General features: G+C 41.8%; 1 protein-coding gene across 2 annotated transcripts in view; it reads right to left on the bottom strand.

The window, feature by feature from the left end:
* Positions 1 to 17,196, bottom strand: part of SLAIN1 (SLAIN motif family member 1) — a 63,000-nt gene extending 45,804 nt beyond the window's left edge. For both annotated transcript variants that reach the window (XM_059041663.2, XM_059041664.2), the window contains exons 1-2: positions 16,356 to 17,196; positions 1,974 to 2,113 (exon numbers count right to left, since the gene is read on the bottom strand). In XM_059041663.2, the coding sequence (XP_058897646.1) occupies positions 1,974 to 2,113; positions 16,356 to 16,972 (757 nt within the window). In that variant the 5' untranslated portion in view covers positions 16,973 to 17,196. The remainder of the gene's footprint in view (positions 1 to 1,973; positions 2,114 to 16,355) is intronic.
* Between the last annotated feature and the right edge of the window lie 1,930 nt (positions 17,197 to 19,126).

Raw genomic sequence — 19,126 nt, 5'->3', positions numbered from 1 at the left:
CATCGCATTAAATTAACATAGCCTCTCCTCTATTTTTTAAACCAACCTTGTATGTAGATTGACCTTGTGTGCAAATGAACTATAAAGCAGGGGTCAGCAAACCTACGACCTGAGTGGCCCAAATCCAACCTGCCCCTGTTTTTATAATACCCACCAACTATGAATATTTTAACCATTTTCAAAAAAAGGTAAAAACCAAAATTAAAAATCGGAATATACTCCTTGACACATGAAAAAAAAGTCAAATGAAATTCAAATCTCTGTCCACAGATATTTACTGGAACACGGCCTTGTTCATTAACGTTTGCTATGGCTGCTTTCTAGTGATGGCAGAGATTGGATGGCCCACAAAGCCTAAAATATTTACTATCTGATCCCTTTCATATTGTTGACCCTTGAACTAATTCTGAATTTCATTTGAATTTTATTTTTATTTTATTTCAAATGAAACTGAGCAAAATTCATATATAAAAATATACATGTAAAAAGTCCTTGAACCAGAGGTATTTGAATAAGGAACCTTAGGGATGGCCTATACAACCTTTGAAAGAGAAAATAATGGTCTGTTTAGGGCCACTCAGGGAAATGGGACCAGAATCAAGACCAGAGTCGTGGCTCTGAGATGGTTGTCCTCTTAGACATGCATCTGTCACCAAAGTTTAATCCTAGTATGCCTCTGTTCCTACTCCACTCTTCAACTTTCTATTACTACATCACTTATTTCATTTTAGTTAAAATGCTAATAAAACATGCTAATTTTTAGTTTGGCCTTCCCCACATATTTAAAACAGATTTCTGTTCATATTTACTGTTGACTGTGCCAATAACGCAGGATGGAACGCCGGTTAAGGACAGTCTTTGGTGTCAGGGAGACCCAGGCCCTGGCTCTGTTTCCAAGGACCACTCTGCCCTCGTAATCCTCTCAACTTCTCTAAACTTCACTTTTCTCACCTCTAAAAGTGAGTATAGTACCTACCTCAGATGAGCAGTTAGAACACAATGAAAAATGTGAAGAACTTAAAGTTCTGACTGTCAGAATTCAGAGCTCGAGAAATGTTACCTATTACACTGTCTCTTATCATGTCCAAATATTTTATAAGCATTCATTATCCCTGAAGAGTTTCATAGGCAGTGTTCTCAAACCTCAGTGTGCGTAAGAATCACACTGGTGACCTTGCCAATGCAGATTCCCTTAGCCCTACTCTCAGCTACCCTGATTCTTTAATCTGGAGGGTTAAGATTAACCCTTAACCCCATTTTCAAGCTCAAGTGTGATTTGGATGCGAGTGATCCATGGAATAAAGTGTACCTAGATAATGAAACAGATACCAAGAGGTTAAGAGACAAGCAAAAGCCTAAATAATTACAGCCTTAAGTACTAGTCTACTTTATCAAAATAGCAAGGAGCTGAGTACTACTCATTCCTTTTGCTTTTTTTTTTCCCCCCTGCTACAACTATCCTAATTATTTTTTTTACTTAAACTTATGCTGGGCTCCATAATTAAATGTTACATACAATATGAAGATTATCTTCTAGTGTGTAAAGGTTAGGACTTCCAGTTATACATCCAAATAAACATTTAGGGAACTCAAAAGGTCAGTGCCCAGGTCCCAGTGGAACCCCAGTTGACTATCTTGGAATTCAGCGACACAACCTCGTAACCATCGCCAGAGAATGTAAGACTGGCCCATTTTATGTACTGGTACATTCATAAAAAGAAAAAAAAATAGAAAAATAATATGTATTCCTACAACACTAAAAGAAGCTGAAAATCTGGCTAAAAAAAAAGCACAAAACTAAATATATTCTATACCGAGAAACCCTGATGTGTAAAACATATGAAGTGAATCACATGCAATAGCTGCACCTCAGGGTAAGGTTTTTCAATTAAGTGTCTATTCCAAAACCAGCAACAAAACAGAGTGGATAGTGGCAGGAGTTTGAGGATGCAGGTGTACGGGTTCGCGGTTACCTTGCTCCAGTCTAAAGCACAGGGAACGCCTTGCTGCTTCCATCTCCGGAGTCGGATTATCTAGGACATGTCTACACCACTGCAAAGGGCTCAGGGATTTCTCTGATGACGGGAATGTCTTTGAAGAGCCAACGTATAACCTTAAAAAAAGAAATCTACATTATAGGGATTATATAGCTACACAGAGATTACCTCTCTTCTACTTGAGAAAACAACATGTATTTAACAGTTTCTATCAAAACAGAACTCACATTTGAGTACTTCAAACACCAAAATCATTTTTAACAGATAAATATCCCCTGGTAGAACATGACACATTCTGTAGCTTGGTGGCAAGGAGGACTTCAAAAAACTGTGGAACAACGTCTCAGAGAGTCGGAGATCTGGGGCTTCTGCTACTGAACGGACCTGGGGCACTGTGATGATCAGCTCACTTATATTTCTGGAAGTGAACATTTTCATCTCTCTTTGACGGCAGAATCTTACGTGAACTTGGGCTAATAATATACATAAACATGATGTGGCAAACAAGGCAAGTCTCATTTGCATTCAACAAAAATGAGTCTAAAAACAAAAGTCAGCTGTTTGATTCTCTCAACCCTTAAATAATCAGATATTTCCCCTGTCTTAAACCTATACTAAATTTGATATGTGCTCCTTCCTCATTAAAGCCAAACAGCTTTCAAAGATATGTTTTAGGAAGAGTTCACTTTCAGCATCTACACCATTGCACAATAGTTGGCAGGATTCAAAACAGCCACCCTGGGACACTACAAGTCATAACAAAGGTTTTCTCTCGTTGATATACTGTGGTAAGGTAGGTTTTAGAATATTTTCAGTGATAGGGTTATACAAAAAGGTTTACCTTGAGAATTAACCAACAGTTGACAGAGGAAAGAAAATTATAATCACAGGCTCTAGTAACTGACCTTGCTATATAAAACTTTATTCTAATTACAAATCTCATTAAAGTCATACTACTTCAAGCAAAGTTACCATAATTCCAATGGGCAGGTATTCCTGAACTAACATACTTCATTATTCACTTTTACTGCTATCGTCCTGCCCACCACCTGTTCAAGTAATCTATCCCAGAGGGTTGGGGAATGTGGTATTTAGCAAATTATTCTTACAGCTCGGGGTTGGCAAGCTTCTTCTATAAGGGCCAACTAGTAAATATATAGGCTTTGTGGCCACCTAGTCTCTGTCATAACTACTCAACTCTGCCTCTGCAGCCCCAAAGTATCACTGACGATAAATAATAAGTACGGCTGTGTTCCTATAAACTTTATTCATAGATACTGAAAGTCAAATTTCCCATAATTTTCACGTGTCAAAATAGTATTCTTTTGATTTTTTCAATTGTTAAAAAATGTAAAAATCTAAGCTGATCAGCTACATAAACCAGGCAGTGGGCCCAATATGCCCACAGGACAGTTTGCTGAATCCTGTCAGGAGATGAACATCCTAAAATCTCTCTCTTTTAATCAACTCGACAGTAATCCTAATACGTCATTCTTCCCTTAGAGTGTGGACCACCGTCCTGCCTTCATTGAGAGTATGTTGGTTCGTTAAAAATTCTTATTCCTAGGTCCCACCTTGGCCTACTGTGTCAAGATTATCACCAATCTACGTAGATCCTTCCCTTTTGCCCTTCCTTGCTGCTAGACCTCTGCACTGTTACTGTGTAGCTCTCTCTAGACCCCCAAGTAAAGGTTAGTCTCAGCCAGTTGTTCTCAATCTTTGACGTATTAAAATCTCTCAGAGGATTTGTTAAAACACAAATTGCTAACACCTGATTGCAGGCAGCTCTAACCTACCTGATTCAGTAGGTTTGGGGTAAGACCAAACAATGTGAATGTCTAACGAGTTCCCAGGGGACGCTGATACTGCGATGTGTAGACCACACCTTGAGAGGGAGGCACTGCGCTGAGCCAATGTGCCAGTTCCATTAATCCCATTTGCCCAATGACTGGTTTAGGCCCAAGCCTCGGACACAGTCCTAGACAATAAAAACTGAGGGGAAATATTCTGATGGGCATGTGAGCAAGTTTCTCTTCATGTTTAAAGGGGTCACAAAAGACCCAATTATATGTTGCCTACAACATGGGTACTTTAAATATAAACACACGGGTTAAAAGTAAAAGGACAGGGGCTTCCCTGGTGGCGCAGTGGTTGAGAATCTGCCTGCCGATGTAGCGGACACCGGTTCGAGCCCTGGTCTGGGAAGATCCCACGTGCCGCGGAGCAACTACACCCGTGAGCCACAATTACTGAGCCTGCGCGTCTGGAGCCTGTGCTCTGCAACAAGAGAGGCCGCGATAGTGAGAGGCCCGCGCACCGCGATGAAGAGTGGCCCCCACTTGCCGCAACTAGAGAAAGCCCTCGCACAGAAACGAAGCCATAAATAAATAAATAAATAATTAAAAAAAAAAAAAAAAAAAAGTAAAAGGACAGACCATTGCAAAGACAAATGAACAAAACCTACCCACAAAGAAAAGCCCAGGCCCAGAAGGTTTCACTCCCCAATTCTACCAGATATTTAAAGAAGAATACCAATTCTTCACGAATTCCTCCAAGAAAAATAGAAGAGGAGGGAGCACATCCCAACATGGTCTATGAGAGCAACATCGCTATGAAAGCTGATACCCAAACCAGACACAGACATTACAAGGTAAGAAACTAAAACCCAACACCCCTCATGAACACAGAAGCAAAAGGTCTAAATGTTTTAGCAAATCTGGTACAACCATATATAAAAGGGATACTTCGTCATTACCAAGTGAGGTTTATCCCAGGAATGAAAGGTTGCCTTAACATTCAAATACCAGTGTAACTTATCACATATACTAAAATAGAAACACCATATGATAATCTCAATATACAAAGAAAAAAAAATATGACATCCATTCCTGATAAAAAACTCCCAGCAAATTAAAAAAGGGAGGAAACATCCTCGATCTTATTAAAGGCATCTACAAAAAAGGATCCTTAACAGTGAAAGACTGAACACCTTTCCCCTACTATCAAGAGCAATACAAGGCCTGCAGGTTCTAGCTAGCACAATCAGGCAGTAAGAAAACATCTGGATTGGAAAGAAACAAGTAAATCTGTCTTTATTCACAGATGACATGATCGTCTATGTATAAAGGAATATACAAAAAAGATACTAGAATGAGTTTAGCAGCAAGACTGTAGGATACCAAATCAAAGTACAAAAGTATTTCTATATTAGCAACAACCATTATTTTTGAAATTTCACTTCCCATTTACAACAGTATAAGAAAAACCATAAGATGCCTAAGGATAAATCTGACAAAAGATGTCAAAGACCCGTACACTGAAAACTTACAAAACATTCTGAGAGAAATTTAAAAAGAAAGAGAGAAACGGACCATGTACATGGGTCAGAAAACTAAATATTGTTAAGATGTCAATTATCCCTAAATTGATCTATTTAACAAAATTCCAATCAAAATCTCAGCATGCTTTTTGTAAAATGTAAAAGCTAAAATTCATATGGAAATGCAAAGATACTGGAATAGCCAAAACAATGAAGTTGGAGAGCTACTGCTAACTGATTAAGACTTATTCCAAAGCTACAGTAATAAAGACAATTTAGGATGGCATGAAAATAAATAGATCAATTAAAAAAAGTAGATGGTCCAGATACAGAAATACTAACACGTGGAATACTGATTTTTTTGACAAAGCACAGAGACAATTCAATGAAGAAAAGATAGTCTTTTGAACACATGGTGCTGGAACAAATGGATACACATATACAAAAAGTAAACCTTGATCCATACTTTACACACTATACAAGGTTAACTCAAAACAGATCACAAAAATATGAAACCTAAACTGTAAAACTTTTAGAAGAAATTACAGATGAAAAACTTTGTGTCCTTGGGTTGGCAATATTTCTTAGATACATATTTTTAGACTGAAAGCATGATGCATAAAAGAAAAAAAAATGTATCAACTGGACTTCATCGAAACTAAAAACCTTGCTCTTTGAAAGAGACTGTTAAGAGAATAAGTGACAAACCATGGATTGGAGAAAATATTTGCAAATCATTTATCTAATAAAGAAACTTATAAGTGGAATATATAAGAAATTCTGCAAACTTAATAAGCAACCCAGTTTTTTAAAAAAAACTGGTAAAAGATTTAAACAGACAGTTCACCAAAGATGAGCTATGGATGGTAAACAGGTGTATGAAAAGAAGCGAATCATCAGTCATTAGGGAAATGCAAACTAGAACACCAGTGAGCTACTATCACCCAGCTGTTAGAATGCCTGAAGACAAGATTAGCCATAGTAAGCCTTCGTGACAACACCGTGCAACTGAAACTCCTAAACTGCCAGCAGAAATGAATGTAAAATGCACAACCACTTTGGAAACGATTTTGGCAGCTTCTTTAAAAATTAACGTACACCTACTTTGTGTTGCAGCCACTCAAAAGTCATGAAGTATTTACCTGAAAGACACAAATGCCATGTGTCTACGCAAAGACTTTACTGTTATAGCCCGAAACTGAAAACAACCCAAATGTTCATGAAAAGATGAACGGATGTAAAACAAACGATCGTTGTGTCCCTACAATCTAAAACCTTCACAATAAAAAGAAATGAACTTCTGATTCATGTAACAGCAGAGGTGGATTTCAAAATAATTATCTTGATTGAAAGAAGCCAGACCAAACCAAACAAATGAAAAGGAGTACCTACTATATGATTTCACTAATACAAAAGTATAGAATACACAAACTAATCTAGATTGACAGAAAACAGATCAGGGGGTGCCTGAGTTGGAAGCAGGCAGGATCAGGACAGGAGGAGATACAAGGGGCCACAAGGAAGCTTAAAGCATTGGGCTATCTCCACTATCGTGACTGTGATGACGGTTTTATGGGTTATACGTGGGCCCAAATCTATCAAACAGTACATTTTAAATATATGTAATTTACATTGCACTTACACCGTAATGAAGCTTTACGAAAAAGTCACAAGACAGTAAGCAACTGACTGCTTCCCGCCCTTCAGTGAGCCTGGAGCTGCCAGCCACCAGGCAGCTGAATCACAGAAGCAGGTGCCACAGCCCTGACAGAAAGGAGCCACACCACCAGGCAACTGTGCAACTTCCTTATCGTTCAGCTTCTTTTAAATTAATACATTTTCCTCACTGTTTAATACACACACAGGTTCATGCACCCTCTGAGCGTCTGCTTGTTTGCAAACCTCCTTCAGCACCCACGCGAAGCACGGCTCTGCCCAACACCTCCAGCATCCCACGGGACAACTGCTGCTTTCTCCTGCCGCTAGGAACCTCCACCAAGCAGCTTGCCTGGGGATTTCACACACTCCCACCAGTTTGGGGGTTTTTCCGGTAGAGCGTTTTGCTTTCTGCTTGCAGGGAACCCCTCAGGAAGATGTCCCTAATCTCTTAGGGCCTACGTAACATGGTTCTCTCGGTTGACCACGCAGCCTCACAGCACATTCAAAAGCAGCTTCCCAGAGGTACATGTAATGGCTCTGGGACCCGCTCTGCCATATTCACGTACAGGGACCTCTCTCTTTTCTCCTCTGCTGTCCACCCGTGCTATCTGCTACTGTGGCTCACCCCGACCCTGCAGTTCACAGAATATGGGGGTGATCATGCGACTGAAAGCAGGGAATTCGGCTGAAAGCCTGCATGAGGAGTAGGTGGGACCCCAGATCCCCTCCTCTACTCCACACTACCCATCCCACACCCCCCACCACCACAATCTAAGACCGGAGGCTTACTATTGACATGTGCATAAGGCTGACCCAGAGAAGCTCTGACTTCAGGCACACAGAACTTAGCTGAAAGACATGAAGTACCCGCACTGAACCAGAGAGGCTGACCGAAAGTCCACTTGGTGAAGGGTTAGCACCCTAGCCCCATTTTCCCCTTTACATTCCTAGAACCGACTGCCTTAACTCCTATCTCCCAGAAGGTTTATGTCTGTAGACACAGATGAACCCAAGAGAAGACCTGAGCTGGTCACCCACCCAATCTCTGGTAAAGTCTACCAGCCAAAGAGTTCCACCCATGCAGAGCCTTAGATCAACTTCAATATCACCTTTGGGTATGAAGAGACAACCCACGACACCAGATATCTGGAATATTCCTTTTAAATAAAACCTTGAGACTAAAAGTATTTATAGAAGGGGAAAAAAAGAACTGAGGAGGAAAAACAATGCAGGGAACAGATGAAAAATCCAAGACAATTATAACTGATATCATCTGAGAGAAAATGTTGTATTCACAAGACAAAAACAGGATATGTAAATGGAACAGCTTCTTCTTTCTTGGCAAATGAAACAAACTGTTATAGAAGAAACAGAAAATTCAATAAGTGAGTTTGGAAGATCAAGTTGAAGAAGTCTCCCAGGAGCAAAACAAAGATTAACAAGCAGAGGAGAGGGAAAAGAAAATTAAATGACTGTACCAGGCAGGCCTCCATCTCATTATTATAAGTTCTAAAACACACAAGAAAGTGAAGAGAAAGTTATTTGTTTTAAAGGCAAAAAATTTTCCAAAGTTGAAGACAGGCCACCAGATTCTAGAGTGAGGCACCCACAAATGCTCAGTGCAACAAATGAACAGACAGGCCCATACAAGGTACAACATGACATTTAAGAACCCTAGGGATAAAGAAAGAAACCTAAAGAAAAAGTCACCAAGGATTCAATACCCAAATCACAGTGCACTTCAATAGGTGTAAGACAATAAAACTGGAAAAAAAATGGAACAATGCCCTCAAACATGAGGAAAAATAACTGACCTAGACTTTTATACCCAGACCAACCATGAATCTTGTATGAGGATAGAATAAGGACATTTTCAAATACACAGGATTTCAAAGTGTACTTCTGATGCATGTCCCCTTTCTCAGAAAGCTTACTGAGGCTGCATCCCACCCACAAGAATAAATGAAATTCCAAGACAAAGGATTTATGAAATAGGAGATCCAATGCTGGCAAGAAACCCGAAGGAATTCCCATGGTAACAGCATTGTGTATTCAGCCTAAGGAGCAACAGTAAAGACTGGAGCAATGGGATAAAGCGTTCTAGAACAGATGGCAGTACAAAACAAAATTTTAAAAACAGATTTAAGAGATTATCAAATATGTTTGACCTTCTTGAGAGATGTTATGGCTCCAGTATTTACAGAAATACTTAGTAATAAGGGATTAAAGAAAGTGAAGGGGGTTAGAGAGAGGCCATTATTAACTCTTGGAGGAACAAAGAGATTAGAGAAAACAAATGTAACATACGATTAACAGGACTCAGCTAATAACAGTGAAAACCATAACACAGGTCATTACGATGATTTAGGAGAAAAGTTATAAAAACCATTATGAGAAGGGAAAGAACATACAGTAGCTGGAGGATGAAGGGAAGAGGCCTTAGTCTTCATTTTCCAAAACAAGTCTATATCTGTTTCAGATCATGTAGTATAAAGACTGTTTAGAAATAAAGAACAAAAGAAACTGCCAAAGGAGTATAAAGTAGTATCTATGTGGAGGACTCAGAGGTAGGAAAGAGTTGGGAGAACTGTTGCTTTCTGTAATAAGCCTTGGTACAGAAGAGTTTTTGAACCATTTACATCCTACTTATTGTATTACCTTGATAGAACTTTTAGAAGTACTACGCAAATATGTGGAATTAAGATAGAAGGGATCATTTTTAAAGTCAGTCTCCAAACAATGTTCCCAGGATAGTTTTGAGTCTACTGTTTCTCTGGCTAGGCCTAGAACTGGATTTAAATAGAGAAAAAGGGCAGTTAGTTATGAAGATAACGTAGCTACAAACTCCCTGAGTATAACATGTCTCCAAAATTAGATAAGCAAGGTAAAACCTGTATTTCTCCTAAATGGCTCTTATCTTCTAAAAAGTCATAAAAATCACCTCTTTCATTGTCATTACAATGACAGCAACATTTACAATATCCTAGTTTGCCACTGTTAATACACATACCTCCTACTAACTGCTCTTTCAACTTCTACCTTTCATTGACACTATATTAGAATAGGGCAAGAACATTTGAAAAGCCTTAGTCTAAAACTTAATCCTTCAACTTGTAGAAAAGCTATCCTTTAAAATGTCACACTCTAATTTTCCTTCACTTCTCTTCAAAACTTCCAAAAGCACATGACTAGAAACGATTGTCCTTCTCACAGAATCTTTTCTTTTTCGTACACTTCATTTTCTGGACCCCGACTGCATACATGCACTAACACTGGGAGGCTGGAAATAATACAAAATCCATCATAATAACCCTGAATGCTTCAAATGAAGTATTTCAAAATGTCTAGAAAAACAACTTGGTTATTCTCAACGTTTGGTTCTAAAGTCATCCTTCTGCAGATAATACAAAAATAAATGGTACAACAAAAATAATTACAATAAGTCCCCTACATACGAACGAGTTCCATTCCAAGAGCGCGTTCATAGGTCCAAGTTGTTCGTAAGTCCAACAAAGTTAGCCTCGGTACCCAACTAACACAGTCGGTTCTATAGTACTGTACTGTAATAGCTTTATAATATTTTTCACATAAATAATACATTTAAAAAAACCAAAAAATAAAGTAAACATTTGAAAAGTACCGTACAGTACCAGCTACATCACTGCTGCTTTTATGCTTGCTTCTCGACATCCTGGGCTTGATTGAAATAAAGATGCTGTACTATTGGACTCTATACAGCACTGTACAGTAAAGTACACAAAAGCACAACCACTTGTAGAGGATGCACGCACATGACAAGACACACCAGACAAGTGAACTAACTTACGCGAATGGACATGTGAACACACATTCGCCTCTTTGAATGTTCACAACTTGAAGTTTCGTTTGTAGGGTACTTACTGTACATATCATAGACCTGTCACTGAAAAGTAATATGTGTCAATTTTCAAACAAGCCATTTTAAGAGTCTTAAATCACCATAAGTTTCATTTTAAAGAAGGGTAAAACACCAGCACTGATTAGCACAATCAGTCAATCTTAGCTTAGTTTCACTAGCATCTGCTAGGGTCAAGCTGGTTAGCCACTACAAAAGAAACTTACCCCCAAATAAGCTAGTTAAAAGTCTAAATTTTAGTTACTGAAGGTCCTATAGCACTCTTCCCCCTCCCTCCACATTTATATCTAAACTCTATTTCAGTGTCTCACTGCAGTGTTTCAAATTTACTCATTTGAAAGACATCAGAATAGACTTCAGTCAACTCCACTTGCTCCTAGAAAACTCTGCGCATTTTCGATCAGCACTGTCAGAAAGTGAAGCACCCTCTGGTCTCTCCACTGAAAATCAATTATGCAAAAAAACAGCTTAGGTGGTCTAATTTAGCTGTGCCATATGTAGAGTACAAGGTGTTCAACAGCTTTGATGAAAAATTGGCAATGACTTTAGCCAGCTGTCCAGGGTCTTGGTGTTACACGTGGAAGATGAATATCTCATTCATTAAATTTCCCTTAATTTGTAGATACCACCATTTTCCCCTTGTATCATTAAGAACTTTTCTCCTAGAGTGCCATGGACTAATATACACTACCAAATGGTAAATAGATAGCTAGTGGGAAGCAGCCGCATAGCACAGGGAGATCAGCTCGGTGCTGGTGCTTTGTGACCACCTAGAGGGGTGGGATAGGGAGGGTGGGAGGGAGACACAAGAGGGAGGAGATATGGGGATATATGTATACATAGAGCTGATTCACTTTGTTATAAAGCAGAAACTAACACACCATTGTAAAGCAATTATACTCCAATAAAGATGTTTAAAAAAAAAAAAAAAAAGAACTTTTCTCCTGTCCTTTCCAGTTGGGCAAGTTAAAGCCCCTGGCACATCTCTTTAGAAAATAAATGCCTCCTTTTATAGCTGTATTTTATACCAGTTGGCATGTTTTAATCTTGGCATTGTCTGAATATAGACTCGTCTTCTGGTTGAGGTGAGCAGGTCCTGATTTACCCCAGCACTACACTATCTTCATGGAGCCGTGCTCTTCTACCTGTTTTCTCCAAGCCCATTTTGCTTTGAACAGTACAAACTGGAGTTATTCTAACTTTCGCCATAATGCGCAAATGCATTAACTATTTCAACCCAGGACATATGCACATAAAACTGAAATAAGTTTAATCAAGACACGTTTGTATTATAAGATACAACGTCCTCTGATCCTGATTTTATATTCCACTGAACTTCGTAAAAAATACTACTGAGTCAGTCCACTAAATGGACTTTATAACCTATTAATGGGTCACAACCATGCTTGGAGGAAAAAACATCAATAGTTTAAACACTTCTGAATCCACATACATGAGCCTAAATTTCAGTCAATTCTTTCAGTAAATAACCGAACACGTTTCCATAAGTTATTTCTCCTTGGCACTTAACACTGAAATTAGGGAGCTGAAATAGGTCACAGAAAGGTCATGCAGTTAATGACTTACTGCCTCCATTGCCACTTCATACCAATCTGCTTCCCTCTCCTTGTACCCTGGCTCTTCTTAGCCTAGTGCTTCTCAGCCTGGTGACACTGGGACAGAGACCTCTAAAACACCCTTCTGTACAGACTGGCAAATCATCCAGTCACACCACGTGCCGCGTATGCATCAGGACTTTGGCGCTTTTGAACTTTTAAAATTTGCTGCTGATACTCGGTTTCTCCCCTATGCTTTCTGGCCTATGGTCTCCTGGAGAGTTAAGGCCGTCAAATTAGTAGTAAGATAATGGAAGAACTGATACAGCAGGATGTGAAGTTTACTATGGGATTATAATAACTGGACTTAAGAATGAAGGTTCTGAAACCACAGTCCACTTTAATTTTCTGAGACACTGAATTTTAGCAGCACTGTGCTAATATAACCAGATTGTATGAAGGCAAAATTACATACTTGAAGTTCAACTAAGATAAATATTTGAAGAAATTAGACAATTGTTTTGTTTCAAAGCGTTTCATCAAAACAAAAAGCAGAATGCATCATTCTTCTCACATCAAAGTTTTGTTGTTTGTTTTTTTTTTTTTTTCAATAAACAGAAGAAACTTAACAGGTTAAATAATTGTTTGGAAAAAAGGCCTATGAGACCTGACTGATCATTCATTAACTAATGAACTGTCATCAAACAAATACTCTTCTATTATTCACTTTTTTCTTTCACACATAACTCTTGAGCCAAGTGCTGCCCAGGCTGTACGTTCTAAGACTGTATTAGAAAAAACAGCCTTACATGAAAGAACTTCTAAAATATCCAATGATTAACCTACATTTGTGAACTTCCTTTCCTAAGGATCTGACATTTTAGCAGAAAGTGCTATTCTAAATAAATTACTTTGTTTAACCCATTAGGATGACATCATGATAAAAATGTATGAAAAATTGTAGGTGATACAGTTAAAGTAACAACATTAAGGACCAAGTTAGTTAACGATGATGCAACTGTTACAGGGAAACAAAGATGTCCAAGATGTGTCCAATGAAAGGTAAGTGTAAAATAAAAACCTGATGTGTATATATTTGCATATTGATTTGTATAACCGTGTTTTTACCTTGAAGGATCTACAGGAGCTTGGCAGGGTTAACTCTGAGTCATAGTAGTAAACTGAGGACAAGAGGGAAGACTTCTGTGGCTTTATATTCACTTGTGTTTTGTCTTCTACCACGAAAATGTGTAACTTATTTTAAAATGTTTTAAAATAATCAGGTACATATTATCCACTTCAGTTGTTTCTTAATCAACAGGGAAAACAAAAATAAGTAGGCTTCCTGCAAACATATCAGGGAAGGCAAATGAAAAGCACTCTCTTGATGACAGCACAGGCAGGGACACGCGGTTTGCAGTGATGGAGGAACACCAGAAGTCTCTGCAAGCGTTAACAAGTGGGTTTAGCTTTGAAAATTAAACCCTGTTGACTGCGGATAAACAAACAGGCCAAGTACTGCAATACAAATCTCTTTCAATGTATAAAATTGCTCTGGGGGCTTCCCTGGTGGCGCAGAGGTTGAGAGTCCGCCTGCCGATGCAGGGAACGCGGGTTCGTGCCCTGGTCTGGCAAGATCCCACATGCCCGGAGTGGCTGGGCCCGTGAGCCGAGGCCGGGAGAGGCCATGGCAGTGAGAGGCCCGCGTACCGCAAAAAAAAAAAAAAAAAAAAAAAGGAAAAAAAAAAGCAAAAATTTTTAAGTCGATCCCACTAAGATTAATGATCCCTCCCTGTTTTTCCACCCGGGATTCTAACCCTGGGTTTGTTTTGAGGAAGATACTGTATAAACAGCGTGCCATTTGTCTATGGAAACATCTGTAAGGTGTCAAGGCATTGACTTAGTCATTCACAGATACACCTGATGAGTGAAATTAGTAGAACCTGCTGCAAATCAAACCTGGTTAGATTTGCTTCAAACCATCTGAAGTGCTACTAGGCTAATCTCACCAAGTAGGTGATTTTTTTTTTTTTTTTTTTTTTTAGTTATTTTAATGGTGTTTTGACAAAAATTAACTACAAAAGGAAAGCCTAAGATATCAAAATGCTAGCAATAGTTGGAGGATAACTAAATATGGTAGAAGTCCATTTAATAAAAGAAAATATTACAATTATATTCACTATGTACTAGCACAAATCTAATACACCTCAAAAATAGTAAATGCATCATGATAAATTTTAAAGTGCTAATAGTTTTAAAGCACAGGATTGACTCTCATCCAAAATACAGCAAGTTTCCTTCTATTATTTAAGTATGTATCTCCAGAAAAGGCCAAGTGGGGACTAAATCAATCTAAAATAATTTGAAAGTGGCATAAGGGTTTAGAGTTATTAGTAACAACCTAAGCACCATCATGAGAGCATTTTCCGGTACCACATTCAGACTGAATCTGAGATCACAACACAGTCTGGACTTTACAAAAATAAAGGTGCAGCTTCTAAAGAATGGCTTAAAGTTCCAGAAAGTGGCGAGTTGTTTTGATTATTACAACCTGAGTTACCTGCCCAGTTGCCGAAAGGTACTAAGGAGAAGGATGACTATGCCTTATTATAGCTCCCTTTATTTTGATTCTGAGAATCAAACCAATTAGTGTACTTTACAGTGAGAGTTCAACATAAAAAAGTGCAAGAGAAAAGGACCACCACAGTTCCCAATGGGAAAGCAGCAAGGCTCTCCATCTCCCATTCCCTCCTTAGCAATCACTCAACATAAACACAAAGAAAGTTGAGGAAGACCCAGCTTGGAAAACAGGAAGAGGACCTAAGAGTAAAAGAACTACAATTACTCTTCGTGCTACTGCTAGGTAGAGGTGAAAGCTGTTCATTCTCCCTGCGTGAACCTAAGTCCCACCTGACCTGAAGCTTCTAGTCATCTGACCACATCACACTACCTCTAACGACTGAGGAAAACATGTGAACCAACCAAAAGAAGTCATGAAGTGACTGCTAGCCCACGAGCAAGCACCACTGAAAACAAAGGAATGAGAACTCCCCCCCCCCCCCGCAAGGTACTCATTGATGGAAAGCAGACAGAGGTAACCAGATTTCAACTGAATAAATGCTGCCAGCCTCAAGTTTCCTGATAACCAACTTCAAGTTTCTAAAAAATAAAGTTTCTCTAATCTCACTTTTCTTCAATCACCAGTTTAATTTTTTAAATTAAAGCAAGTTCCTTGGGTCCTAGGTAACCGAGTGCCTTCAAGCTGCTCACTCCATTCCCCGAAAAGCCTTCATTTTTTTTTTTTTTTTTACGTCGTTACTGATGGGAAAGCCAGTGAGGTCAGCACACTGGAAAAAGCGAGCCTGTTTTTGAAGTGAGAAGCTATCAAAGAAGATGCAGCGAACGAGGACAAACCACAGCACAACTCAAACAGTAAGAACGAATCTCTTAAGAAGAGATGCATCACTAGGCGGCTTGGGGTGCCGAGGAGGTAGGAACAGCACGCAAATCCTGTCTGGCCTTGGTCTGGTAGGACAAAACAGTAACAGTCGCCGATGGAGGCCAACTCCTACCCATCCCCCGTCACTCCCAAAAAAGACTGAGGAAAAAGAGCACGACTGAGTGACAAAAAGACAAGATAGCATGGATTCTGCAGTTTATGCTAACGAGGAGCTTGGCACCCAATCATCAGCAAAGATGACAACACAAGGAGAGGAAAAGGACCAGTTCATCCCCAGATGGGTCGGCCTGAGCTGTAACAAAATAGGTTTCCACCCTGGTGAACAGCCTCCGCTCATCGCCCGGCTCGGCACCTGCCAGGTTACCCCGTCTGGGGGCAGTGGCTGAGGTCCCCCTCTTCCTTCCAGCCCTCGCCCTCCCCGGGCGTCGCAGGCGAGGGCCCCGAGGGAGGGAGCGGAGCTCGGCAATACCAGGTGCAGTCGTCCTCGTCCCGCCAGGCGGCCACGCTCTCCAGGTCCAGAAGCTCCACCTCGTCCAGCAGCGTGGGGGGCGGCGAGGGCGGCGCGGCGGCGGCCCCAGGAGGTGTCCCCGCGCCCCCCGGTTCCGGGCCGCAGCCGCCTGCGCCGAAGAAGCCCGCTGCCGGCTTGAAGTAGACGAAGGGCGCCTCGGGGGGCTGCGCCAGGCTGCAGAGCAGGGAGGGCGCCGGGCCGGGCAGGCAGTAGGTCCCCGGGAACGCGGGGCTAGAACCGCCGCTACCGCCCCCGCCTCCGCCCCCAGCGCCCAACGCCAACCCCAGCCCCAGTCCCCCCGAGGCGGCGGCAGCGGCGGCCGGGGGGCTCCGCGGAGCCAACGGACTGCAGGCCCCGGCGGGGGGCGGCGCAGCGGGGGGCGGCGGCGGCGGCAGCAGCAGCAGGTGCGGTGCGGCGGCCGCACTGGCCGCCCGGCTCCGCAGCTGCTCGTTCTGCTTCTCCAGCTTGCGCACCAGCTCCTGCAGCTTCTTCACCTCCAGCTCCGCGTTCACCACCGGCCCGGAGCCCGCTCCGGAGCCGCCCCCTGCCGAGGCGCATTTCACCTGCTCCGCCATCATCGTGGTCCCCGAGGGCGCCGCGGCCGCCGTGGAGGGCGGGGTGGGGGGGTGCGCGCCGACGCGCCGGCTCCTCGGGCCGCGGGGAGGCTACGGTTCCTTCCCTGCCGCCCCGGCCCGGGGGCCGACTACGCTAGGGCAGAGGCCGAGGCGGCTGTTCGCATCAGCACCGGGCCGCTGCCTCTCGCCTAGGTAGCCGCCGCCGCGCTGCTCTGCACATGCTCAGAGCCTCCCTCCAGTCCCTTGGGCGCCGCGGCGGCTCCGGGTTTTAGCCGCGGCCCCCGGGCGGGGCGGGGCGCGGGCGCCGGGTGGGCGGGGCGGGGGTGTCGGACCAGCCGGGGGGCGAGGCGTTCCCGAGGGGCGGGGCCGGGAGCGCGGGCTGGGGTCCTGGGGCCACCGCCCCCGGTCGCCCTACCCAATCCCATGTGCCTGATTGGACCTGGCCTGAACTTTCCCGCCACGGGCACTTCCTCCCTCCTCAGGGGAGGGAGCGAACTGAGCTGACTTCGGAGCCAGGGGCGGGGTTCTAGAAAAAGCAGCCGCAGCAGGTGCCCTTCCAAGAGCACCTGGGCCTAACTGTATCGTCTACCAGCCACTAGCTAGTTAAACCTATAGAAAACCAAAGGGCCGGGAAACGGTATCTTAAGAACCAAAAAGTAAAAACGTGGAACGGAAAGGCTTTGAGGTGATGCTATTAATCCCTTGATTGGTAATACAAAAACAAAATGGTGGGAGAGAAGAGGCCGAGGAGAAAGAAAATCTCCCTCTCACTAAGAGGGGGGAGAGTGGCCTCCCCCCCACTAAAGTGCCAAGTGTTCTTTAGTTTATTTAGTTTTATTCTAAAACTGTCCGGTTTGAACTACTGAATTACCACCAATGTTTGCCGCAATAAAAGAAAAGCATTTTTATACTATATACATTCATTAAACAAAAGATCGTTGAGCACCTAACTCCGTGCCAGATACCATTCGAAGAGCTGGTCATGCATTCAAGTGAGCAAAACAGGCAAAAATCGTTATGGGAGAAACATGAGTAAAGTTGAATGGTGTTCCATCTGTTAAATAATTTACAAGCTATTAGGTCAGACTTGCTGGCGTGAGGTTGGGGAAGAAAAAGAGAAAACCTCAGAGCTCGACCCCAATACCCCCAATCTCACCCGCAAACTTGCCTTTTCTTACACTTTCTGGAAATTATTGGTAGATCTGCTTGTAAAAGCGGGGTGAGGGGTGGCTTAAGCAGAAGAATTGAGTCTTTTCATTCAATTGATATTGATGTAGCATTTTGGGGTGTTTAACACAGAGAAAAGTCTGAGATTTTATTATGAGAAACTTCCACACAACTGGTTCTCATCCTCAGATGATATACTATCTAGTGAAGGTCCCTGCTCTGGGACTTTACATACCAATCTTTGTGTCAATGTACCACATCGCTCTGGAACTGGTTATTGTATCCGTTGGTTTTAGATACAGCTCTGTGCCTTCCTGCTCAGAAACACTTGTGTCTTGTCAGTTGTCAATCTATATCTCCAACTCCTGTGTGTGGTGTGGGTGATCTGCATTTAACTTGCCTGGTGAGGTCTTCCGTAAATTAGATAAATATGTGTGATAACTACACTGAGCCTTCCTATCTGGCGTCCCAGCTTTGCTAGACCACCCCCTGACCACCTGTATCACCCATCACCTTTCCAAGTTTCAGTCTGTCTTCTGGATATTCTGGTTATTACTAAAACCTGGAGAAGTGGAGTAATACTACTGAAAGTCCTAAGTAAAGAATCTATTGAAGGATTTTCCGCATGCTCAGTGGCAGATGTGGGTAGCAGTATCCCCGCAACACAAAGAAAGGGAGACAACAGACACAATGAGAACAAAGAGCTGCTGGGTTCCACATTAGCAAAAGAAATCGGGAATAGGCACAGAAGAGCGAAGACAACAAGAATTAAGACGTAAAGAAAAGCAGTCATTTTACTGCGAAATTTATAATAAACATCCTGCTTCTCCTCCATTTACTCAGGATGGTCTATTGAATACATCCAAGCAACCAGTAGTCAAGCCTTAGAACTGTGTTTTCTAAATAACAATTAGTATTGTAAAAAATCTTTGTTGTTTCAAAAGAGAGCATTCACTGAAATTTAGACCTAGCAAAGAGGTGAAACATTTT

The sequence above is a fragment of the Kogia breviceps genome, chromosome 16 (assembly GCF_026419965.1).
Source record: "Kogia breviceps isolate mKogBre1 chromosome 16, mKogBre1 haplotype 1, whole genome shotgun sequence".
Lineage (NCBI taxonomy): Eukaryota > Metazoa > Chordata > Mammalia > Artiodactyla > Physeteridae > Kogia > Kogia breviceps.
The sequence above is the reverse complement of the archived record's forward strand: the minus strand, read 5'-3'. Positions and strand labels throughout refer to the sequence as shown.